General features: G+C 39.0%; 1 protein-coding gene across 5 annotated transcripts in view; it reads right to left on the reverse strand.

Annotated features, from left to right (window-relative positions):
* Positions 1-26,823, reverse strand: part of TXNRD1 (thioredoxin reductase 1) — a 57,851-nt gene that overhangs the window by 3,771 nt on the left and 27,257 nt on the right. For all 5 annotated transcript variants that reach the window (XM_006914528.3, XM_025048684.1, XM_015591562.2 and 2 more), the window contains 9 exons: positions 23,582-23,724; positions 23,051-23,166; positions 21,452-21,677; positions 18,961-19,053; positions 18,280-18,356; positions 16,921-17,077; positions 11,551-11,658; positions 9,270-9,365; positions 7,295-7,429 (listed from right to left, as the gene is read on the reverse strand). In XM_006914528.3, the coding sequence (XP_006914590.1) occupies positions 7,295-7,429; positions 9,270-9,365; positions 11,551-11,658; positions 16,921-17,077; positions 18,280-18,356; positions 18,961-19,053; positions 21,452-21,677; positions 23,051-23,166; positions 23,582-23,724 (1,151 nt within the window). The remainder of the gene's footprint in view (positions 1-7,294; positions 7,430-9,269; positions 9,366-11,550; positions 11,659-16,920; positions 17,078-18,279; positions 18,357-18,960; positions 19,054-21,451; positions 21,678-23,050; positions 23,167-23,581; positions 23,725-26,823) is intronic.

Below are 26,823 nucleotides of genomic sequence, written 5' to 3' on the forward strand. Positions count from 1 at the left end.
GAAACAGCATCACTGTCACCTGCATGGCACTTGGCAGCCACAGCCTGCCTGCTCTTATGAAACCCTCCTTCCTTCCTTCCTTCATGACTCAGGGCAAAATGTTCCCCTCGCGCCAGGCTGTGCTTTGAATCCCATCCCCTCGCGTTCTTATTTAATGCATCACTCGCCGCTGCCCCTTTGTATTCTTAACCTTGCTTTCCCAGTGGTTCTTTCTCAGGTTGCATTTATCGTGAAAAAATTCTCCCTCGATCTTATGACCGACCACCTCTAACACCATCTCTCATCCTCTTTACAGCCCAAATCTTAGGCTGTTGGTATTTTTGGTCTATTTTTATTCCTCGTTTCACTGAAATCTGGCTTCCGTCCCCGCCATTCCACACGCACACCTCCCCTGCGGTTCCTCGGAAATTCTAACTGCCAAACCCAGAGGGCACCTTGCAGTTTCCATTTCCCAGTCTCTCCGCAGCATTTCTTGCTGTTGAGCTCACCTACCTGTTAACAATTCTTCCCTCTTCTTGTTTCCCATTTCTTTCTTTTGTGGCTATTCCTGAGCCACGGCATAAGTGTCCTGAGATCCCAATGGCCCCCAGCCCTTGGGGTGGCCAGAGCCCCTGGGCTGGCTGGCTCTAGGCCTCAGCCACCTACTGTACTCACTTCAATGTGCTGTGCAAATACTGCCACTGTCCCCGTGTGTGGGACGTGACCAGGCCGGAACGCACTGCCCCAGGGTTCTATCCTAAGTTCTCTCCCCTTTAGATACTGTCCATTCACAGTGGTCTCACTCGGTCCCTTTTAGGCAGATGAATTAGCCAACTCTCCAGTCATTGGGTCTCTCCTGAGCCAAACACCAGTAAGACCTAACAAACATATTGGAAGACACCTTAAACCTGACAAGCCCAGCACTGACCCCTGTATCATCCTTCAATCCGGTTCCCCTCAGTGGACAGCATCATCACTACTTGGATGCCCAGGCCGCACGCCTGGTATTTATTCTTAATTCTTCTATCTTCATTACTGTGATAGGTAATCAATTATTAAGTTACATATTTTGCTTATCTGTCAAATCGAATCTCTCTTTGTTATCACTAACACTTAGTTCAGGTCTTTAGAATTCCGACTGAACAACTATGAGATATTCATTAGCTTCCGAAACATACAGTGCTTCACGCCCCCGTGATGACCTTCTGTACGGACCAGGCTTTATACGTTTCCAGACTGTTGGGATGCAGACTTGGGGGCAGAGGCCTGCTCTGGCCAAGGACACGTGTGTGGCAGTGAACACCAGGTGAGCCTTCCTCTCTACCCCAGGGAGAGGCTGCTCCATCAGCCTGGCCCTGGAGTGAAGATGGCATGGAAGCTGACTGCAGCTGATCCGTGATGACAGTAAAGCACCAGCAAGGAATAAGCCTTTCCTTTTATAAGCAAAACAAACCAAAACAAAAACACCACCCAAACTGTCCATCTATGTTGCCCAGGTCTGAAAACACAAAAAGGCTTTGTGTTCGATCAATTAAATTTAGAAACAATTAAAACTTCAATCCAAATCATTATGGTGATAGTCTATAAAGTCCATCTGTCCTGCTCTACCGGACCAAGCTTCTCAAGCTGTTAAGCGTCTTACTGAGGTTGGGGGCCATGGCTTATTTCGGAGTCTTGCGTGGACTCAGTGTGCGCCCACATCCTTGTCGGCACACCTGGGCACCCAGGCAATATTTTTAGTCAGCTGACTTTTTGATTCCTGAGAAACTGGTTTGTAATAAAAAAAGGAAAGGGCACAAAAAAAATCAAGGCCACTTTGCCCTACACAGATCAAAGCAACAGGAATCAGCATCAAAACTACTTCTGAATAGAAGGGGAAAATACTTTTGTGTAAAGAAAGAACAATATTGAGAAAAGCCCTCAGTCTGTTTTGGACTTAAAGCAGTGGCAAAGCCTTTTTTACTTCCTTATATACCGATACATCATCAGCACCTCAAAAAATTCAGACCCAAATAATAATGGCCAGTATCTGAAAACATTTAAAATATTAAGCCAGAAGAAACTATAAATAATTCACATCCCAAAAAATAACACTTATAAGAGGTTCATCCCTGCTAGCAAAGATATGTAAAAAAAAATCCTTGAAATAGTTATCCTTTTTATACTTACTGTAGAAAAATTTACACTGAATTTTGCAACACTTTCATTAGCACTCAAATTCAATGCTGATGACACTGTAAGCGAGTACGACTTTTTTGAAAAGCAATAAAATTCCTTTGTTTAAAAAATGTGTGACTGTGGATGAGTATGGAAAGACAATACGCGATAATGAAAATAGCTGTTAGGACGATGATATCATGGGCAATTCAAAACGCCACCACACACGCTCTCTTTTCAATTTTTACAAAGGAAGAAAAATAAAGAGCCAGGGAATGCATTAAAACAAATTTCTGGCGTGAATTTGCCACCTTAAATTTTCTTCCTGGGAATTAATTTAGAAATAGAACATGTAGGAGATTTGGATCAAAAACAAAACCCATCAAAAAATGAAAGCAGGAAAAAAAGAGCACTTATCTATTTTTCTTATACTGATAACACGCTTATCTTAAAAAGATGGAGGAAGCCAATATACTGCCATTGTTGAATAATCTATGTGAAAAAACTGATGGGGTTAATTTTTATAAAAATTTCATTTGCACATAGCTGCTTTAGAATTTTCATAAAAACATAGTTTTTAAAAATGAGCATAGAGGCTGCCCTTTCATGTTTTTCTATCCCAGCACAAAGAAGACTTACAAAGGGTCAAACGTTGCTACAGGCATTCACCTCGTATTCACATCTGGCCCCAACACATCCCAGAGTCACAAGACCCCGTCACTCTAGACTGTGATTATGTTGACTAATAAAACAAAACTTTTGATGTTTGGCACTAAAATTCATTTTAAGACATTTCATAGGGGTCTTTTCTAAGTTTTTTTTTTTTTTTTTTTTCCTCTTGAGCTAGCCTCTTGAGCTATTACATTTCTCCTACAAATAAACTTAATTAGTTGAAATTACTACTCCAAATGATGTACAATCCATTTCCCATTCAGTAACTGCTGCTCAGATGTCCGGAGTAAATTATCTCCATACTGAATAATAACGCTCATGAGTCACTGATGCTCCTGGCCCCAGAGTCCCTCTCATATCAACATCAAGGGGCTTCCAGTTAAAACAAGAGTAGTTCCGCCTCCTCTGAGAGCAATTCCAGAAAGAAACTCTTTTGGAATGATTCTGCTCCAAAAAGCAGTCTCGACTGAGGAATCTGTCAATTTTTCTAAGTAATCACTCCTCAGAGCCAAAAGTTGCTGAATTGCCCAGGTTATTTTATCGAAATGGTATGAATGTTTCATTTGATGCTTCATTCCGTCAACCACCCACAGCTGGCCGGGAGCTGTGGCTCGTTCTAGACACTTTTAAAGCAGTGCTCAGGGCCAGTTTTTAAATTATTTATTTCTAATCCATCCAATGGACTGGAATTTGTGAAATCCAACAAAAATGTATTAGGAAAATGGACTTTTAAAGCCATGTAAAAATAAAACCCAGTATCTTATTATATCAGATATTGTCAAATTACTCTTAAAGTTTCTAAACCTTTCTTCTTCATTTCCATGTCACTGTGGACTAGTGACAAATGGTGTGGTCAGCATTTTGAGCAGCACCCTTGTACAGTATATAGCTAGCCATGAAAAAAACAGTAGGTCCAATAGCAAATCCAATTACTGTCCAAGTCAGAACCCAGCAGAGTTGCTAAAAATCCTCTCCCAATCAAACTTCACCTTCCCTTGATTAACTTTAAAAAAGATAAACGCAGTCAGGGGTCAGAAGCCTTTGGTTTTTCAAAATCCAGGTTCTAAGTAGTTCATGACCGGGGTTTTTTATACATCCTTCCTCATCACCTAATCTCCTTAAAAACACTATAATGATGACCTTTCAGTGAAGCCACATCATCTGTAACAAAATACCCTGGAGAAAACCAGCTAACAGACGAAGTCACTGAGTGTCTACTAAATGCCAGAAACTCTCTAAGGTGCTTTCCACATAGCTCTGCTCATCACCCCTAGGAGTTAGACATTATCTGTATTTTATTTAGTGTATAAATAAACTATGCTTCTGAAAAGCTGGGTGACACACCACGTTCGGTGAGAAGAATCTGCTGAGAGATCACAACCCAGGTCTGTGTGTCTCCACCACGCTCATGTCGCCACCAATAAATCATTTCCATTTTTGAAATTCTACATCAAACATCACTGGAAGGTCTGTGCCAACGGAGCACCATCGTACAGCGCGGTGCCTTGAACGCCAGACTGTGGGGGTTGGAATCCTGGCTCTACCACTTCTGAGCTGGGTAACTGTGCTCGACCCCTCCGTCCTCGTGTGTCAGGTGGAGACACCACTGCCACCGACCTCACGGAGTTCTCCCGGGACTACACAAGGTAACTCGCACAAGAGCAGAGCGCAGACGGGAACCATTCTCAGTAACCCCCTCTTCCCATTTCCAATCAGCTGGCCTGTACAGTCAACTCTGCTTCCTATCTCAATGTCTCAATGGCTCTCAATTCCCACTGCCACCACCACAGTGCCAGCTACCAATTCCTCCTCCCCCGCGGCTAGACGTTCCTCCTCCAGGCCACTTTCCATGCTGAATCCCAATGCCCCCAGACAAAGTGAAAATACCTGCACCTTGGTCTGCAAGGCCATGGCCTTCCACTTAACTTCTCCTGCATGTGTGCGTGTGTAAACATATTTTTTTAAACCTCCCTTAAAGCTCTTCAAGCTACAGCGGTATTGAGGGTCTTTTAGCTCCCTGAATGAGCCATACTCTCTGCCACAGGGGGCTTTTATCTGGTGTTCCTTCTCACTGGCTAACACCAACATTCTTCTAGTCTGAGGCAAGAACTCCCTCCTTAACCACCCTGCCCGAAATCCCTACTCCAAACAGCCCTTTATATTATTTACCCCGATTCTAGAACTCGTCACACTGAACTGTAATTGTCACTTCAGTCATCTGCCTCTCTGCTCCTAAGCGAGTCTTAAATCCCGCTGTATCCCCGAGAGCCAGGCATAGTGCTACGTATGTAACTGCACAACGAGTGTGCTCACACAGTGACGGAGCAACCGACTTTTTATCTCATTGATTAGCTAACAGCTTGGAAAGAAAAAGGCCAAAAAAAAATAAGCCCTATGAAAAAGGTGGAGCGTTAGCTTCTGGGCTTCAAAGTCATAAGAGAACCAACAGATGGCGACGCACAGGGCTAGTGTTTAAAAAAAGGTTCCCAAATGTGCCAGGTACACCAAGGAGAACAAGCTTTTGGCTGGCCACCCTGGAGGCAGAGGCTTCAGGAAGACACCCTGCCTCTTCACCGCATCCCTCTGCTCAGCTGGCAGTCACCCTGCCAGAGGCTGCCTGGCTCACCACTGCCGGGGTCACAACACGACACCTTCGAGTGGGGCGGCAGGAGTCGAGCCCACGGCAGTCTTCTAACCAGCCCATGACAGCTGAGTTCAGATTAAAAAATTAGGCACAGATATATAAATTGAGAAGTTATCTTATCATTCATATTGGAGATGACTGGTAGCTTTTAAGCATCTTGCACTGGCATCAACATTTTAAAATATACTCACTGTTGTGGGTTGAATTAAGAGCCCCCCAGACAGTTATATTGAAGGCGTCCTAAGCCCCAGTACCTGTGGCCGTGACCGCATCTGGAAATAGGGTCTTTGCAGATGTAACCATGATGGATGTAACCACGAGTGGGACCTAATCCAGTGACCAAAGTCCTTATAATGAGAGAAACTTGGATATAGGCACAGAGGAGATAAGGCCATGTGAACCAGAGGCAGAAATTAGAGTGGTGCATCTCTAGTAATGGCACACAAGGATTGCCAGCAACCACGAAGCTATAAGAGGCAAGGAAGGATTCTTCTCTAGAGCATCTGGAGGAGCATGGCCCTGCGGACACCTTGTTTTCAGACTTCTAGCCTCCAGAGCTACGAGAGATATACTTGATGTTTTAAGCCACCCAGTTTGTACAGTTTGTGATACCTTGTTACAGCAGCCCTAGGAAACTAACACACTCAACTAAAAGTGTTTTAAGGGGGGAAAAAAAGTTAACTGGCTCCTTCCCTAGGCAGACAGTAATAGTTTTGAGACATTACACTGAATAAAATAAAAGATAAATTGCACATTCTTTAAGAGCATTAATCTAGACTCTTTTGAATTTTTGTTATATTTTTGAAGCTTAGTTTTAGTTCACCAGACAGCACTTTTCTATAAATTAATGCCCTCATCACTGAACACGTTAATATTTTATGCTATCATCCCAGCCAGGTGCATATTAATTTAGAGGAGGATGCTACCCCTAACTGCAGAAACAGCAAAGCAAAAGGGAACTAAAATATTCTTCCAGGCCTTAAAACTGAAATTTCACACTCAACAGAGTTCAGTTGTGCGAAGACAATCAAGAACAGAAACCAACCAGTTAGCAAGATGCTGAATGAAACCTGGCAGAGTGTCCACACACGTGTGCATCTATGTATGTGTGTGTGTGTGTTTACAAGCACAATGTACACTGTAGAAACCATGGTGACTATGGTGGCCAGATAACAATTGCAATTTTTAACTCCATACTTAAGCTGGAATCCTATCAGATGCCTCTTCCCAACCTTCACCACGTTTTCCAACACAGACACATTTTGAGTTTACAATCAATACTTAATAGTAAGCATCACGATATTCAACTCCTGGATAACCACGGACAAACATGAAGAAACACTGACACCCAGAGGCCCGGAGTGGTCAATTTCCAATTCTACTGTCATTTGCTTGATCTTTTAAAAGCATCACTTTCAAGTCTTCTTGATACTAAAAGCTAAGAGGCAGACATATCATGTAACCTCAAGGTGGTTCTGAGATAACTCGTACTGAAGCTCTTTCTGGGTATGAATGTCATTATTAACTAACTACTAAGAAAATATAGGAGAAATGATAAAAAGATTTAAGGCACATCTCTATAAATCACTCTCATCGTTTTTACCATTTAATAGCCCCGACAGTACTACCAGGAATGAAAAACAATTCCAAAAAGAAAATGTGCGTTCTAGAGACAACGCCTTCCTTTGAGGTATTCTCGGTCATTAAAGAGCTGTAAAGAGGTAGAGAAGTAGCTCAAGTACAGCAGAAAGAACACTAGCTTCAGAGTCCTAGATCTGCCGCTTGTAAGCCAGATGATGTTGTGCACTTTTAAAGAGAGCTAAGGAAGTGCAGGTGACCCACCTCTGCACAGACGGGGTGGATTCCGATGGTGCTGTCCAGCTGATTTTTGGTCAGGCCACACTTGAGCGCGGCTGCAAAGCCCTGTGTGACTTCTCCGGCATTTGGACCCAGTACGTGGAAGCCCACGACACGTTCCTAAGATATTAAAAAAATCATTTTAACTAAGGTTTTAAGGATAGATAGCACAATTAGACTTAAGACCCTTGCAACCTGAAAACATGTTTGAAAGCAACAGGAAAATGTTTGGCAACTCTGAAATACCAGTGTGGGAATTATTTTGGATCAATTCTAAATCCCAAACTCGGGTGAATCTCTGATCTGATGCATTCTACTGTTGAGACTTCCAGCGCCAACTGTGACTGAGCTGGCTATCTAGACCAACGCCCAACTTTCTCCTGAGAGATGCAGCAGCTACTGCTGTAAGGTGCAGAGCCTTATCTAAGATTCAACACTCCGTGGAAACCAACCAGAAAGGAGGTCATTCTGTTGCCAAAGTAATGTAATATTTTCCACATTCGACTTACATTATTCATCTTGACAATCGCAGGTTGAGTATATGGATAAGTAAAGCACAAAATATACTAGGTCTTAAAATATACTAGATGTACATGTAATAATATGGATAGATCTCGAAAAAATGAGGTTAAAAAAAGTTGCAACCTTCTGTTTAGCTGAGGACACCACTCAACTTAAACCACAATGAATAATGTTTATGGATACACCGTAGGTGGCAAACATACAAAAATATAAACTGGTGACACACTCCAACCTCAAAACAGTGTTGCTTCTGGGGTAGGGAAGGAGTGAGGGGTACAGGATCAAGAAGGAATACAAAAGACGACACAGGCAAAGGATACGGTTAATAGCATAGAATCTACACTGCCTGGGATTGAGTTCCAGCTCTGTCATTAACTAGTAAGTGCCCTGGCACAAGTACTTAACTTCCTATTAATGTATATGCACACAAACAAACTTTTAATAAAACTTACATCTAAAAAGAAAAAAACTATGTAAAATTGTTCTTCATGTCAACTCTAGATAGCTCATTATGGGTTATCCTAATATATTCATTTATTAAATATATCTATGATGACCTATTTTGCAGAAGATCCAGGTTTTCCTAAAACCCTCGGTTCTGCAAAAAACGATTTGCAACTGTGTTATCTAGAGCAGTAATTTCTAAACAGTATATACAGCTCAATGTTAAAATCCTTAGTTAGGAAAATTATGAGTTTATTAAGCTTGTATATAACATGTGGATTCTTATAGCATCATTTATTTTTACTAAGGACATTTTTCTCTTAAAATAAGATCCCAGCTAAGTTAAAAATTCCAGTTCTCATAAGATTTAATTCACACCACTTACAGAGTATGTGTGCAGACATACATGTGACCTGGGTTACAACACAAAATGGGGCAGTAGGTGGAAACGTTTGAAAACCAATGGTTTATTCAATCACTCTGTAAGTATGGAAACAAGTTCTGCGAGGTCCGGGCATTTGCCCATAGGCCTTCACTTCCAACTGCTACACGTAGCAGCAAGCAAAGAAGCCTTAAATCAGAACCCAATTAAGACTCTTCCCATCACGGCTTTCTCATCTATGCCAGCTGCTTAGGATATGAACTTGCACTACTCCTGCTCTTTTTCATTTTGCCATTATTTTCAGATAATCGATGACTTAATCGGTTCCCTTTCATATGCACAAACACAAACAGTTCTCAAGTCGTCTCTCTGGTTCTTTTATTCAGCAAGTTCTGACTACCTGCCTACTATGTGTAGGGCTCTGTGCCAGTGACGCTGAGGGGACATCAAGCCGTGTCACCACGGTCTTTGCCCTTGGAAAATGTCTGCGTAGCTGGGGAGACCAACAGGCAGAAAAGTAAAGGAATGCAGTGTGTGTCACATGATCAAAATAGTTACATATTAAAAACAAAATGAAATTAGTTGAAAGGATTAAATGGGAATTACACTTACATTGTCATTGATATTACAGACTATTTTTGCGTAGCATTTGTTGTTATCTCTTGATGGAATTGTCCATTCCAACGGCCAAAAGTAACTATGGTAAACCTAAGGAGATATAAGCACAATTAGATCCATCATCTTAGGATATTTGTTTGTCAAACACTAGCTGTGGTATGAAGACAACTTCAGTAGTTAGACTTTCATTAAATAATAAAATTCATGGACTAAATAGGAATCTGGTTGGAAAGTAAATGACTTTAAACTCCTTGTGGTCAGACCGTTTTTGCTAGAAGCTCATCCTTTAATTACATCTCAACCTCAAAAGAGTAAACCTTAAGTAATAACAACAAAGCAAGCAAACGAGAGAAAGAAGCCACAGAATTACTTGCTGCCTTGCCTTAAAAGTGTGTGGGGGGGCGGGGGAGAAGGGAAAAGAAACCCCAAACTCTCTTGTTACCTTACTGGAAGCAAGAAACAAGGTGCCAGGAACAATTATAGCCATTACCTAGTTCTTTTGCTTATGCTTCCAAAGACATCTCCTCCTTTGGCATTTTTCACCAAAAGTATTAAAGGAAAGAAAAAAGGAGGGAGGGAAGATGGGCAAATGGAAGGACACACAGACTTCCTTATTGAAGTTTCAAAAACTTAAGTCCTGGATGACAACAGAGATTTATTTTCTCCTCACACTGTGAGCCTCAATTCAAAACACATACAGTTGGCTACCTTTTAAACATATACTGATTATGTAGAAATTATAATAAGTGCCTTTTATATTATAAAATGATGTGCACTTTTTAAAATGTGTTACAAAACTGAATGTACAGTATCATAGAATCACAATAATCACACAGAGAACAGATGATTAAAGAAATTAACCTCAATTGCTATGTTACAGGTATAATTCTGAGTAATTGCTTCCCATTTCCTTTATATTTTTCAAAATTTCTTCAACTCAAATTCAAATCCATTACTCTTATAATAAAAAATGCAAATTCTAATAAAACAAAATCCAAAGATTGTCTATCAAGAAATATGAGATATTTTAAATACCTTTGATAGAACTCCGTTCTCAGAAAATAATCAGAGAAACAGACAATGAATAATGAAGAGGTTCATCACTCTAGTAATAATTGTGAAAAACTGTGAACTATCTAACAAAAGAATGGAATAAAAAATTATTGTATAGCATCCCTAAAAAAAAATGTTACAAGTCATTTAAAAAATAGTATTTTAAGGGGGAAATGCTCGTGGACCTAATATTAATTATAAAGTAGGATAGAAAATAGAATGTAACTTAATCACACATTTTAAAAAATGTAAGACATCTATAGCTACACAAAATTACACACAATATATAAACACTTACAAATACTTAAGAAACTAGAATATACCAAAATATTAATAGCAGTTATCTCTTCATGAATTAAAATTTCCTTCTAGTTTTCTCATTTTTCAAACTCCTTATAATGAAGATATATGTTTTTAAAATCCAAAAAGAATGTTAATAATGTTTACAAATAAATCAAGATCTTACATGCTACTACTAATGCATGTTATAAAGAAAAAGATTGCTAAGAGAGTTAAAATAGACTCTTATCATAAAATTTACTCTGATTCACAAAACCTGATCTTTTAGAAGGTTTTACTAAAGACTTTTTCTTAAATGATTTTAAACAACAGTCTTTTTGTGTACCCTTATTTGTGTACATGAAAATAGCATATTTCATGTGTATTTTCCTTGACTATATATAATAAAAGATGAGTGGCAAAGTTAATGTATATCAGAATATAATGGTAGGAGAAAAATACTAACAGAACAGCAGAAATATAGTTAACTTAATTTTCTTCTTTGTATATCCCTGTATTTTTCATATTTCCAACAATACTTTTTAAATAATAAAGATAAACCAGTAAAAGTGGCTTTAAAAAGTAGAAGTTATTAGTGGGTCAACTGACAAAACTGAAAAATAGAAGGTAGGTCAGATAAAAGTATTCTATCAACATTAAGTTTCCTAAAGATGATAACTATCCCGTGCTTATGTAAGAAAAGGTCCTTGATCACAGAAAATACACACTAAAGTATTTAGGAGTAAAGAGGCATTCAACTTACTCTCAAATGGAAATATGAAAAGTATAAAACAGACGGGCAAAATGTTAATAATACACGATTCTGGATTATGAGTACAAGGAAGTTCTTTGTACGATTTTCAACTTTTCCGTATGCTTGAAATTATTGTAAATTTGGGGTGGGGTGGGGAGTAACAATATAGGAGTAAAGAGTAGAACTTACCTCAACATTTTCTTCCCCAAATTTCTCCACAGCTTTCTCTTCAGAAAGGCCACAGGCACCATATTCCAAAGGAGTAAACACAGTTGTTGGAACATTTTCATAGTCACACTGTTTCAAAATGGAGAAGAATTATGATAGGAGAAATAATAGCTCAAAACAGCGTATACTTCAGAAAGGTTCAAAATTAGGGGACGAAAGCAGACAAATTTCTACAAAAAGTACAGGAAGGTACAATCCCAGATATAAACCTGCAATGCTGAGAAACATTAACTGATATGACGAAGCTTTAGCGGAGGTTTAAAGTCTGGCAAGACCAGTCACGAATAAACGATTCACGTGGCTTCTCCATCCACCTACCAACTGCTGTTAACGACAAGGACATACTTTTCTTCTCCTTTTAATAAAGCAGCCAAGAAAACGATATCAGTGTACCCAATGTTGACGGTCTCGTTATCGGTGACAGAAACTAATAGACTTCTTTGGAAAATTAATTAGGTAATACACATTAAGAGTCATAAAAATAGTTTATACCTTTTGGCCCAATAACTCCACTCTTAGAAATCTATAACAATCTACAGAAAAAGCCACATACACTGACTGAGCAGTGCTGCAGGAGACATCGACAGTGACAACACTGGAGCAGCTTTAGAATGCAGATAAGGAAGCGGTTCTATAATACGTACTCTCAGAGTAATGTCATGCGGGCATTAAAGAGAAATAAAAATGTAATGAAAACCACAGAAACAAAAAGCTAATGGTTATGACAGTATTTCCAAAGCATCTTTTTTGTTAATAGGCATAGATGACAAAAGGGTTCCGAAGTCAAAGAAGTTGTAAAATGCTGTATTAAGCAAATAAATAGGTTTCTCAACTATCGGATTTCTCAGAGCCTTTATTACGCCGATGTGAACTGTAAAAAACATTATTATGTAAATACGAAATATGTTTGTAAATGCTATTTGGTAAAAACCTTCCCAGTCGCATTTGTACACAGAAGTGAGCCTTTCTGCATCAAGAACATGAGAAATTGAATTCTCGCTCTCTAAAACTGTAAGGTGAAATCTTTAAAATGTACCTCCCTCTAGAAACAATAAATAGAATCCTTTTCCTCTAAGAAGAACATAAACCTTTGGAATTCTGATTTAAAAGCAAAGGTAGACATCCATGTACAGCCATGATGGTGTATTAGGGACCTTCCTGCTTTAAACAACTAGCAAACCAGACAAATATGAAACAACACTTTTTAGACATTAAACAACAGCTACCAGGCAGAACCCCGAAGAGGGTGGAGCTGCACAAAGAGAACTCTTGAGATCTGCAGAGATCTCCTGAGGTTTAGGCTGAGTACGGATCTATAATGAGCCAGAGGAGAGGAGTCAAGGGTGAGGAAAGAGCCGCTGAAAAGCAGGAGGCCCCAAAATGACCAGGGCTCTTACAGGACTGAAAACAGTTCCTGTTCCTGCAGCCAGAGTAGAATTCATCATGTACAAGGAACAGGGTGGCATTCTCCAAAGGGCATCGATTGAGTAGTGAAACTAACTCGGCCCTAGGTGAAAGGTTGCTGTTGACAGACCCTAAGAAAGCTTAAAAGCAAGTTACAAAGGATAAAACTAATTCTATGTAACTTAATGGGCTGCCAGGACAAAGTCCAACCCTGTATGTATAAAGGCACTCAATTGAACAATGTAATGTGTACAATATTCGCACCCATATGAAGCATCCAGATGTGCAAAGAAGGAACATGTGAACCAATACCAACAGAAAAATCGACCAACAGAGACACTGAAAAGAGATGATGAACTTAGCTGAGGACATTAAAGGAGCTATTATAAATGTTTTGTATATTTGAGAAGGCAGAAAAGGAAATTTATTTTAAATAAAACTTAGAGATTAAAAAAAACTATTTGAAGCACAAACTACACAGAGTGGTAAGATTAACACAGTGCAGAAGAAGAGATCCATGAACTTGAAAACATCACAGTAGGTTCTCTAAGAAAATGAAATACAGAAACAGGAGTGAAAAACTCATCTGAGACCCACGGGATAATACTGAGTGACTCAACATTCATTCTCTGGAGGCTGAGGGAGATAAAAAGGAGGAGAAGACAAAAAAAATAATTGAATGGCTGAAATTTTTGATAAAAATTATAAACAGATAAACCTAAGAACCTTGGACAAGTAGATTATAAAGAAAAGCACGTCAAGGCATCCAATCATCAAATTGCTAAAAAACAATAAGAAAATCTTAAGAGGAACAAAGAGAAAAATGATAGCATACTTTTCTTTAGAATCTATGTAATCACAAGATAATGGGCAAATTATTAAAATATTTAAAGAAACACTGTAAATCTAGAACTCTGTATTCAGCAGAAATATCTTCCAAAAACATGATGGAAAAGTAAACTTTTTTTTAAAGAAAAACAAAAGCCAAGGAAATCACTATGAGCGGACATGCAATCGATAACTGTTTAAGGAAGTTCTTCAGACAAAAAAAAAAAAAAATGGTACATTTGATGGAAATATAGATCTTCATAAAAGGTGTTTGTCCTGGGTCCCAAAACTCAGTTTCCAATGGACTTAAAGGGACTATCATGGCTTAGTCCGGGAAATGTAATACTTGTTTTTAATACTTTTATTTGTAGAGAACACTTTGCTGTTTTCACAACAATCAACTTGATGAACTTTTAGAATACAACACACTCAGAGGCTGAAGGTCTATGTTCCGTGGTTCTCTATAGTTTCCACATAAAATAGTTTATATTTACTATAAAATTAGGTTAACCTATGAAGTACCACTCTAAGTAATAATAAAGATGCTAATGTTTACTACTGGTAAAAATACAAGTATTTCAAGCGTTTGAGAGCAATTCTAAAAAGATCCAACAGATGACAACTAGTCATTCTGCTGAAGTGGCCATCACACTGCCTGTGCTTTAAAGCTGATCCGTGTGTCTTATCGTTTAGTTTTTTAAAGAGCTTAGTGGAATATCCATCATCTACACGCTGACTTAGCTTTATGGTCTGTTCTCTATCAGTTTTTGAAGTGATAAAAACTTTTTTTCATTCCTTCATGTTCCTAAAATAATGGAATATATAGTTTATTAAGTGGCAAATATTTTTAGCAACTTTGACAATATCTTTAGTCATTATTAAGTGTTCAAAAGTTTCATTAAAATTTTCCCACTGCATTTTCCACTTCATTTTATTTAGGAAAATTATAAGTTATAGAGGCATTTGCAAATTGGTGGATTCTTTTAAAGTTTGGAGAGATCTATTCTCATCACCTATTCTTTTATAAGCAATAAACTGTCATGGTTAAGAGCAGTGCCTACAATCAGATCTGGACTTGCTTTATGCCTTGGCTGCCTACTAGCATTGTGACCTTGAACGGTTACCTAATTTTCCTGTAGTATGTCATCAGTCCCCACAGCTATCATAAAGCTGAATGAGATAATGCTTACAAAGCACTGAGCACAGAACCAGGCACCTCAGAAGCACTGGCATGTACCTGGTCTTTGTCTCCTTTTCTCTGGCAACAAAGACTATATGATACTAAATTTTTCTTTTTTTTTTTTTTGGAAGAAGGCACAAATACTCATGATTTAATGTGGTTCTCCTATAATCTCGTAACAGATATTAACTTAGCCAGGTGTTTACATTAAGCTGAATTTTTCCACAGAGAGCTGCTCCTATGGAAGACAGGTGTGGATTCTCTCGCCTTCTTAGATAGATGAGAACGTTCTCATTAATGTACGTTGGACAAAATTAAAGGGATTATGCAGTTGCTTTAAAAGAAACTTGTGCAATTTCCCCAATGACAATTAACTTAGCCATCTACTGGCATTTCAGCTTTATTTACTACATTGAAGGACAGACCAGTGAGGTTTCAAACCCAGGAACTTGAGCGGCACCTTTTTATTTTCCTGTTCAATAAAGCACCTGTCATATTACACTAAAAATAAAGGAAAAAACAAAACAAAACTAAACTAAAAGAGTCCTTCTATTTACATTAAATTCTGTTGCTGATAAAAGCTTCAGGCACTTAAGAAAGAATTTGCTCTACCTGAAAGATGCTAGAGTATAGTACTATACCCACACATGGAAAGATATGTCCAAAGTAGGTGGGCAAACCCATTAAAATTTTTTTAGGAATTTTGTGCTACAATTATTTCAAATTTATTTAGGAGCACATTTTTCCATGTGTGCCCTTTAGTTATTATTGCTATATAATAGTATCTCTTCCATTTTAGGAAACCACAAAGATTGCAGGTTAAATGCATCTCAAGCTATATTTCTAGATACTTTTTCTTGGTTTACCAGATACTAAACAACTCCAACAATGAACACAAGATCTAACTCGCTCAAGGCAGTAAATTTACTCCAAATAGTAATACGAACCAACCAATTGCTATTCCCTGGATGATCAGACAATCTGAGATTCAAAACCCTTTTTACCCTCAATCCTGTTAATTTCAAAATATAAGACTTTATCATGCTACAACTCAAACGAACCCCAGGTACATTCGAAATGCTTGTTACAAATTTTACCACCAGCATTCTTTGAAAACAGTTTTCCTTAGTCTAAATAACCTAATTCACCCCATGATAATTTATGCACAAAGAAAATGGGTAGTGACTAAAAATTCTTTATAATCCGTATTTCCAGAATCCTTTAAAAAAATACTTAGGGAGGGAACGTTGATAACAGGGAAGACTCTGCATGTGTGGAGGCAAGCGATACATGGGGAATCTCCAATCTCTGTACCTTCCTCTCAATTTTACTGTGAACCTAAAACTTCTCTTAAGAAAAAAAAAAAGTCCTAAAAAATAGAGCATATTGATTCTTTTCTTGCCATCTAGTCCCATGAAACATACCTAAGAGTTTCCATTTCCTACATTGACTTTTAAAAACCACTTTGAAACATTCAACATGCCAAGAGAGAAAGATATTTTCAGGAAGGATGGGGGAAGAAAGCCTGAATGTTGGTTTAAGGAGCTCTACACATCGACATTATTGTCTAGATCACCAAATCCCATATAGCCTAAATAGGTGCAATAAAAAGACTACTTATTTTGGTAATAGTGAAATTGATGTAAAATGCAACTATTATGTGTACATAAAACATAATAGTACTGAAACTTGATTAATCAAGCTCATTTTATTGAGTGTGATTCCAAGAGAGACAATTTTCATAAGAAAGTCACAAATAATGTCTTGTTCAGAACACAGTTAATACAGCACATCTAGGATGCCATCATCAAAATAACTCAATTATTCAAGACCTGGAAAACTTCCCAACTATCTCTAAATAGAAAACTGGGATTATTATTAAAAACAGTATCTCAGTGGGTGACAGCTATGACACTCACCTTGACAGTGGAGCCGGCATAAAGCCTCTGAGCCAGCAACCTTCCTGCCTGGATCGCTACTGGGGTGAGCTCCAGCTTCCCCTCCAGAATATCGCCGATGGCGTAGATGTAAGGCACATTGGTCTGTTCTTCATCCGTGACAGGTATTTTTCCAGTCCTGCAAATTTATTCAGGTAAAAATCATCATTAATTACCACTATTAAGTAGAACAAAATTCCCTTTCTCCCAAAGAAGCCCAAATTGTGACTCTAGCTGAGGACAATGTACTAATATATGACCAAAACAAAACAACTCAGAGGAAATAAGGGCTTACAGACAATTCTGGTGGCTATTTTAAAAATTTCAGGAATAAGGAAACTACAACCCTGGAATGGGAAACTAGAACATAGTGGTTAAGAATAAGAACTCTAAATTACGATAACCAGGTCTGTTAGTTACTACCTCTGGGATCTTGGGAGAGCTATTTACCATCTCTAAGCCTCATTTTCCCTCTGTAAATAGGAATAATAATGAAAATATTAGTAAGAAGAAAAAGAACACCATCATCTACCTTGAGGGGCTGTGAGGACTGAATGAGACTGCATAAAAAACATTCAGCACAATAGTCCATGGCTCGCAGGAAGCACGGAATAAATGTTAGCTGCTAACACTATACGAAATCTGAACCTTGGATCCAATTGGAAACTAACTAGTAGGTTATAGAAAAAACGAATGAAAAAAATCCTTCTAATAGGATTAAAAAGCTCTTCTGAAGAAATGTGATTCCTACAAAGAACAGTAGCTCACCATTACTCCCAAGAATAGGAGCTTGCCACTCAAAGTACTTTTTTTTTTTACTTGCATGTAAGAAAGGCGATATTGGGAAATAGACCATGACACCCCTATAAGCAGATACCAGAGTCTCAGCTCTCCGGTGCAGGGGTACAGTCTAAAGGATTTTAACTTTTAAAATCCTTGAAGAAATAAAAGTTTTCATATTTGGCAGCTGTCACTAGAAATGTAGTGACCACTCTAGTGATCCTAAAACTTGTTTATCTTTAAACATGGCTCAAACCTACATATTTTAATGAAGCTAAAGGACATATCTGCAATTGACTGAGAGGGGTGGGGAAGGTTGGATCTTTTTCTGTATACATATAAAGAAACAAGCCAGTATATCTCTCATTTAGATTTTGAAAAGAAAAAAAAAAAAAAACATGAAATATTTTGAGTGACACTGAAAGAAGACATTTTCTGAGCTTAAAAAGGGAATTCCTCAACAATGGTAAAAATTAACTTTAAAAATATAGAACTCCAATATTAATATTATAAATACCTGAAAAAGTATTCAATGAGATATAATAAAGATTTTTTCCTTACTTTTCATTTATCTTTACCCCCACGGTTTCTAAGCCAATTTTTCTTGTGCAAGCATCTCTTCCTATTGCCAGCAATACCTGAAAAATTATTAATATATTGTGACTATTAACAAAAAGGCTTTGCATATGATATTTATTCCTATTTTTCTCTGCTTATTAAGCCAATCTCATTCACCCAGACTTGCAAAGAAATAGTTCATTAAGAAAATAATACAAGAGTTTAAACAAATTATAATCCTAAAAAAAAAAAAACCTTTGGACATGATACAGAAATCCTTATCCATTTCTTGCTAAGGAAAAGGGAGTTAACAATTCCTTAATAAACCTAGACAATTTTAAAGACCAAGATAGCATAGCCTATGACTGAATCCAGTTATTACAAATATTAAAAGTGGTAGAGGGGAATGACAGAACATAACATGAGACAGAGAAATTTGAGTTCATTTAAAAATGCTGATGCCTTGTTACAGCCATTCGCCAAACGATATTTTAAGTTATGGTGGAGAAAATTTGAAGCCATCCCTGTACCAAAACAAATTACAATTATCACAAGTAATAAAAATGTTTTAGAATAGGAAGAGAACCAAGGGTCTTAGAAACATAGATTTTAAGCATGCAGCAAATACCCAATAAGCACATAATTTGCTTTCTAATGAATCACTGACCTAGGTCCATTCCTTACCGTATTATACTCTTCTTTGATGACTGCGTCACTATTGGTGGACTTAGCTACCACCCTGAGACGGCCTGGTGTCCCTTCTTCTATTTGTTCAATCTATAAAAGTGATAAAGTTTTACTCCACAATAAAGACATGTATCAAGGTGAATAACTGTGTCCTCCTTTTCTATCTGGTTGACCCAAAGTTAAAACACAAAATCTGTCCCATCGCCCTCACCTTAACATCATTAGGACGATATGATTCTTTTATTAATCCCTTTCTTTCTCGCTCCTAATGTTTGCGAGAGGGGCTTTCCTTCAAACAGTTCTAAACAGAATAAAATTCAGCGAGAAAGGAGAAAGGGAAAGCCAGAGAAAGCACACTACAATCGCTAAAACCAAAGCAACGACTTACTGCTTTTCCCAGGCTCCTATCTTGTAACTCCCCCACAACCACTCATCCCCTGGAGAGCCACTGCTGCCCAAATTCAGAGATTCTCTTTTGACTACAAATGTTCAGCTTGTTCACAAAGGACAGACATGGAGACAGGTCAATCTTGATACAAACGACAGCTAGAAAAGCCCTAAAACCCACAGAAGTGTGTGGGTTTATCATGACGAGGGGCTGTCGTCAGGTGTGAAGGCTGCAGGGAGAAATGAGCAAATGCTGGCGCCTGTGCGAGGCCAGATGAAGTCCAACCTAGCAGCCCACTACACACAGATGTCAGTGACGGCCTACAGGCTGGGGGACAATGCCTGAGAAACCCTATCCTCAGGAGGCTTCCACAAATGTGTAGCTGCCTTTGATGTCTGAATAATGGTCAAATCATGGTTTCTGTAAAATATTTACTGGGAGAAATCCATAAAATTGCCTGCAGTTTCTACTCTACCTTTAAAATACAACCACTCTGTATGGGAAAATTGTCAAGGCTAATTTTTTTTTCAACATCACCAAATAGTAAAGATTTCCTTCGTGAACTCCCTTCCTTTCTTATCTTAAGTCCCTTTGAACGTCCTGGAAATGTCTTTCCTGTTTAACTGAGGTAAAATCTTTGGGGAAGAGCTGAATTGGTCCACAGCTTAGATTTGCTTAAAAAGGATAAGGGCCTCATCTCACCTCTAATTCTTTCCTGCCTTACTCACTTTTTGGTTCCAGTCTGGCCTTTTCTCTATCCAGAACAATTTCTGCACTTAGAACAATTTTAATCCCCAGAGCCTTTTTGCTCAAACTACGGTCTTTGTCCAAAATGTGCTCTCTCCCTCCTCTCTGCATGAAGCTCTTCCACTTGGCCACTTTCTACCACGTCGAGTGTTTACTACCAGCCTCCGGGGACCGGAGACGCCCTGGTAACCCAAGCAAAATGTTATGTGCACAGACACGGGTTTATTTCACTTGGGACAGTCCACCAGGTCCTCAAAGGGGCCCACAACTCCCCAAATGTTAAGATGTTATAAGGGAAGATGTTACTTTTCCATCAGTAAAGCATATACATACAGCTGTTGTTTTCTAATCACAGTCCTAATAACTTCCAGCAAATTTGCTACTTAATCCTCACAACAATATTATGAGATAGATTCATTTTAGACTTACTCTGTACCAGGTACTGTCTTTCTAAGTGTAAGGTAATGCCATCTGCACAAGGACTGAGACAGGTGCTATTATCAGCCCAATTTTATAAAAGAAACTGAAGCTCAGAGAGGTTAAATAATTCCCCCAAAGTCGTAGAGCAAGAAACTGGCAGAACAGTACTGAGTCCAGGTCATTCAGATCCCAACACTCACACCTTATCAACGCTAAGAGATTTCACGGTCATGCAACAAAACTAAGTTAACCCACTGAGCAATTTTTAAGTTGACAACTAAAATTCCCTGACTGTAACAAAACAGTCCCATCCTTACCTGCACTAAAGAAAACTATTAATGTGAGATACCCGAAGTGTTTGATTCTATCACTCTCATGTATTAAGACATTTGTGGTCATATTAACAAGTCCCAGTATGACCTGGCATATCATTCAGCCTTTTCAAAAGAAGATTAAATTAGCAAAAAAAAAAAGGCCAGCCCGCATCACAAAATTAAATAATGGTCTCCAGGAAAGCCAGAATAATACAGTGCCTCTGTTGACTATAGTGTACACAAAAGAGAAATGTCTTATGGAGAAAGTTTTAAAATCAGTCTAGTTTTGAACTCTTATTTAAATCACTGGTACGAATGAAGCAACACAGTGTAAGAGACAAGAGAAAATAAAGGAACGCATAAAGGGAAGCATTAAACAGAAGCGAACCAAAGGTAAGAAAGTTAAGACAGAACTGAAGAAATTATTAATCTGCAAATAAGAACAGAGCTATTCAGGTGGCAGGCAGACACAAGTTTATACACCAGTATCGCACGACTGAGGAATTATAGCATCCCTAATGGTTCATGATGCTGAAAGGATGCTTCCACCACCCACCCAACTCTTTCCTGACTGTTAACATGAGTATAGAACCAACAGACTTACAGACAACCCACTTACTTTTATTGGTACAAATTGTTTTATAAACTTGACACCGTGTTCTTCCATATGTTCACCAATTTTGTTGGCCATGTCCTGGTCAAATCCTCGAAGGAGAATGGACCGCACCATAACAGTGACGTCTAAACCAATGCCAGCAAGAAATCCAGCACATTCCAAAGCCACGTAGGATGCTCCGACCACCAGGGTCTTACCCGGGCAATAAGGTAAGGAGAAAAGATCATCGCTGAAAAGAAATTTTTTTAAAAAAAGGAAGAAAGAGAAATGTTCATATGTGAATAATGACCAAATCAAAGTAACTATTTTTACTCTCTGATGAAAAAGACACTTTTAAGATTTAAAACATTCAACTAGCTGCACACAGAACACACGAGACATTTTCATTATGTCTTCGCCTCTCTTTCTTTCCACCCAGTTGCTCGGGGAGTAGCGCAGTCTCCCGTGGCCACGCACGCAGACCATGTAACTCCTGACAGCAGCCCAGCTCACAGGCGAACAAAAGGACTCGGAACCCTTTGGAACAATTCCCTACCAGCGTGTTTAATATCATACATTTGCAAACCCAAACCCCCGCCCTCACTCTTCCCACCACTCAGCACTCTATGAGGTGTTCTTCTCTGGAACACCAATTATCAACAGTGGGAAGAAGAATGGGAAGAAACTTTCGACGCACTGTTTTTGTAATATAAAAGCAAGCTATAAAAAGTAAAACCTGACAAAATCTTCTAGTCGAGTGAAGAACATACAAGATGTGCTAGATATCGCAGAAGCACTGTTAGGAAATGAATTTTTTTAAATATGAGAAGGGAGCCTATTCAAGATAACAAAGAACATAACTGCTGTCTGAGCTGCTCCTATATGTGGCACAAAGGGAAAATATCATATCCCTACCCACCACACACACACACACACACACACACACAAAAGGGCCTAAAAAAGTAATTTATAACACAATCAGAAACTCCTGGGCAAAAAGCATCCAAGAGGACATATTTATCAACAATCTGCTTAATGTCTTCATGATTAAAAATACCTCCACAACAATGTTACTAGTATTATCACTTGATGGGCAAACATAAATCACGTAACAAAACCTTCCTCCTAGACTCAGTTATTTCAGAAGGTCCATATCCATGGCCACTGACCAAATGACAATGAATAGGGACTAGAGTTTGATAAACCTAATGGTCTGCATTAGTGTCCACAGTACAAGTATTTAAGAATAAGGTAATGTGTGTGTGTGTATCATTTTATAAAACGTTTGTGAATATCCATCTGGTTTTATGTTATACATTTATACTACATACTCACATACATACATTTCAAATACAAATATAAATTTAAACATACATCCATATGTTAGCAGTAATGTTAACAGTGGGTGGTGACATGACCAATGTTTATAGTTTTGAATTTTTACAATGTTCTTGTCTAAAATAATTTTTCCTTTCTCTTCTTCCCAAGCCTGCCACTTTAAGCAAAAAAAAAAAAAAAAAAAAAGAGGAGTTCTAGGAAATGGACTAAATGGGTTCGAAGAAAAAAGCAAAAGCATTAAATCCACAATGGGTTTTTCTTTCCTCCCTGCAATTTTGTCCTTACCTGCTGATGCAGTACTCTTTGTCACCAGGGATGCCCAAGTAACGCGGCCTTTCGCCAGTAGCAATGAGAAATCTCTCAGCTGAATAAATTTTTTCTCTGCCTTTGTTATTTGTTGCCTACAAAGGAACAAATGTGACAGCTTTGAGTAAGTTGTTATCCCGTAGAATTGTAAACTTTACAATTAAAAAAGCCCATTCACCACACCAATTCGATCCTTATAAAAATCTGATAATATGTAAGAGATATTAAGACTCTGAATAAGGACTTGCCCAAGGTCACAATGCTAGTAAGTGGCAGAGCCAAGACTCAAATCCAAGTCATCTGGCCCCAAACCCAGTACTCTTACCCTTTACCACACCACAAAAGAAAGCCCCATAAGATGTGATGGCAAAAATCGCCACACTGGACACTCCGGCTCACAGGGACTGTTACTTTCATTAGGATAATCACTTTCTCTTTTCCTCCCCAACCTCCAAACCACAGCTTAACACAAACAAACCAAAAAAAGCTCCTCAGGCTGTGCACCATTACCTTAATCCTATGAGGACCAATAAACTGCCCATATGCATTCTCATAGGTGACTTTCTTCTCCCGCAGAGCCACCCGGTAGCCCCAGTTCAGAGAGCCGATGTGATTCTGTACAGCTTCTGTCATTTTATCCCAGTCATGTTTAACTGCACAAGAAAAGAAGACAAAACGTTGAGCTTTTCAACTGCCTGGTAAAGATGGTTTCTCAGTAACTATTCACAGGAAATACAAAGGGCAAGAGTTTTTAGTTAAAAAGGGCAAGTCTTTCATTTCAAGCACAAAAACCACCTTTTCACCTTCAAATAGTCTTTCCTTTTTAGAAAACTACCATAATACTAAATAATGCAAAGCTTCCTGGCAATTTTTAAGACAAAAATAACCATTCACAACTTCTTTTCTTCTTTATCTGGAAATGAACAGAAATTTTACTTTGGATTATAAATACTGATTGCTGGGTTGACAAGGTGTGGTCAGGCCTAGGACTCTGTATTTGTAATAATCCCCGAGGGACTCTGATGTAGACAGGTTTGGCATTACCAAACTGATAACAGGGGCTGCAAACTGAGGCCCCTCGAGCCAAATCCAGCTCATCATCATTTTTATAAATAAAGTCTTATTGAAATATATCCACAATCATTTATTTATTTATTATCTAGAGCTGCTTTCATGCTACAATGGCAGAGTTGAATCGTTGTGACAGAGACCATATGGCTCATGAAGCCTAAAGTATTTACTCCCTGGTCCTTCACACAGTTTACTGACCCCTGGTCTAGACTGAAAATTTAAGAGTCTGTCTCATTGCCCCGCAAATCCTCATCTCACCAAAGACAGGAAAGTTTTTTAAAATTCTATGAAAATTAATCTTCTGAATCGAGGTACTAATATGGTATTAAATTTCAATGCATATTAAAATATTAATTAATGTCATTCATTAATAACATCAATGACTAAGAAAAACAGGATACAGATATAATATATGCTGGTGGTAGGAAGAAGGCAGGTTCTGGGGAAGCTGTGATTTGAAAAGAAGGACAAGAGAATCAACATATACTGAGAGCCTCTGTCACAGAAATGAGGAATCTGAGTTCTCAGGTTCAGGGTTAAGTAGCTCAGCAACACAAAGTGGTGAAATCAAGTCTTCGAGAGCCAACGGCTCTGCAAGTGGGAACGACAGCACAACAACTGGTTTGTGTCATCTTAGAGAACAGATTATAGGTATTCAATTCATAGAATCATAAAATGTTAGGACTGGAGCAAATCTTGAGAGATCTGTAAAAATTCTGTTTTAAGTGCCGGCAGAAGCCACTGTGGTGGGGATGCCAAGAGGACTGAGTGCTGGGGGATGGGGGAACAGGGGATGCTGCACAGACCAGACTATGAGTCTGGCATCCACCTACCACCACTATAAAAAGAAGAGGCAGGACTCACTGTTTCTCCACCAGGAATGGAACATAATTCCATTGGCACATGTAACTCACCCCCACATGCCAATCATCTAGCTACAGCAATTACCAACACTTTACCTACCTCACTTCATATACCTCTTTTTTTAAACTAGAATATTTAAAGCAAATCCCAGACATCATCTTATTGGTGGTGATGTTGGTTTGTCATAGTGACAGGAACGCCAAGGGCCAGTGATGTTAAATATCCTTCCTAACAACAGTTCCTTACAACTAGGAGCTGTCCAACCAAACGTGCCAATGACGCCCCCACAGAGAAACAAGGAACTAGATTACAGGGAGGCTTCACTTCTGAAATCTTATAGTTGTAGAACTACTAAGTGAATTATCTTCTGCTAATCATACAGGAGAAACCACGTTCTAAAAGACAGAGTTGAGATTAAATAATAGCACCGATAAATTCAGTTATTTCACTGATTAAACCTACTGCAAACCTTAATTCTGGTTAAAGCCTATCAGACCTCACCTGATTTCCAAACTCCTCAAACCCCATTTCCACCGAAGTCCCTTCATCCTCTGGTACAATAGGCAGCCAACCCCAGCCACCCCCAATCTCTGGTGTGATTACGCTCAGGCAGAAGGAATTTAATGGTTCCACCCATCAGTTTGGGATTCAACATCAAGCCACTCTAGCTGCTCCGATGGCCCTGACCTTGCATTCCATTCTGAGAACTGAGTTTCTGGTCTTGTAAAATCCAAATTCCTACTTTATATACTACTGGTGGTAGTTGCTGGGAGTAGTGATACGCCTGGAACCCTAGTTCTTTAGGGCTGCCTCGCCTTCTGGTAATGCCCCAAATCTTCCCCCTTCCTGCATTCCCGAATATTTCCTGGAGAGTCCACATCCCCACACTCAGCCCATCTGCTGGCATAGCCTCAACATTTCTCCAAGGCCTCTTGAGTCCCCTGGCCTGGTCTACCATTAGTAATCCAATGCTAAGCCTCTGGAAATTAGACTCTAGATGGCCAGGCAGGATTTGTGTTTCACCTGGGTGTGCCTTTCTGCCTGCCACAGCAGCTGGATCACAAGCCATCTCTCTGTTGCCCCTCAGCCCACTGCAGAGAGCCAGGCCACCCCTTTAGATTCGACAATGGTAATCAGACTAGCAGAACCACCTAGGATCTTTAATATCTTCAGTGCACCATCTCATGTGAACTTCAAAACACCTGCAGGGGCACGAACTACTTCCACTATACACACAGAAAATGAAGGATGGATGACCGGCCCGAGGCCTCACGCTAACTCGCAGACACAGGCACACTGGATGTGAAACATCAGGCGTGATAGGAGTACACATCCCAAACTGCGAGCCCCGCATTGTGAACCAATGCCCTTGCTTTCTCTGTAATGCAAATGGATCCGAAAACTTCCCAAATGCTTAATATTTTAAAGGCACATTTAATTGAGCATAGGAGAACTCAAGTAGAGAAATCTGAAAAAATATAAATCCTATAAACCTTTCAGAAAGGACCAATTCATCCAGTTTACATGCCTGAGCTCAAGTAATTTTTTTTTTTTTTTAAGGCTTGAGACTCTCTCTGCACATTCTCCATTTGGAATTTGGAGCTTGGGGGAAAGGGCAGATCACAGGCTGAGTCCTTGACCTGTCGCTCCCCCATCACCAAGCAGATTCGGCTGTGCTGCCTGGCCCAGGTCCCTTTCCTCCCTCATCACACTTAGAGTTATTTGCAGCGTCAGAGAAGACAGCCTTCCCAGAAAATTGGAACACTGTTCTTTGGTGAAGGACATGAGATTAGATGTGTTTTATTCGAAAAATGCAA

The sequence above is a fragment of the Pteropus alecto genome, unplaced genomic scaffold (assembly GCF_000325575.1).
Source record: "Pteropus alecto unplaced genomic scaffold, ASM32557v1 scaffold94, whole genome shotgun sequence".
Taxonomy (NCBI): Eukaryota; Metazoa; Chordata; class Mammalia; order Chiroptera; family Pteropodidae; genus Pteropus; species Pteropus alecto.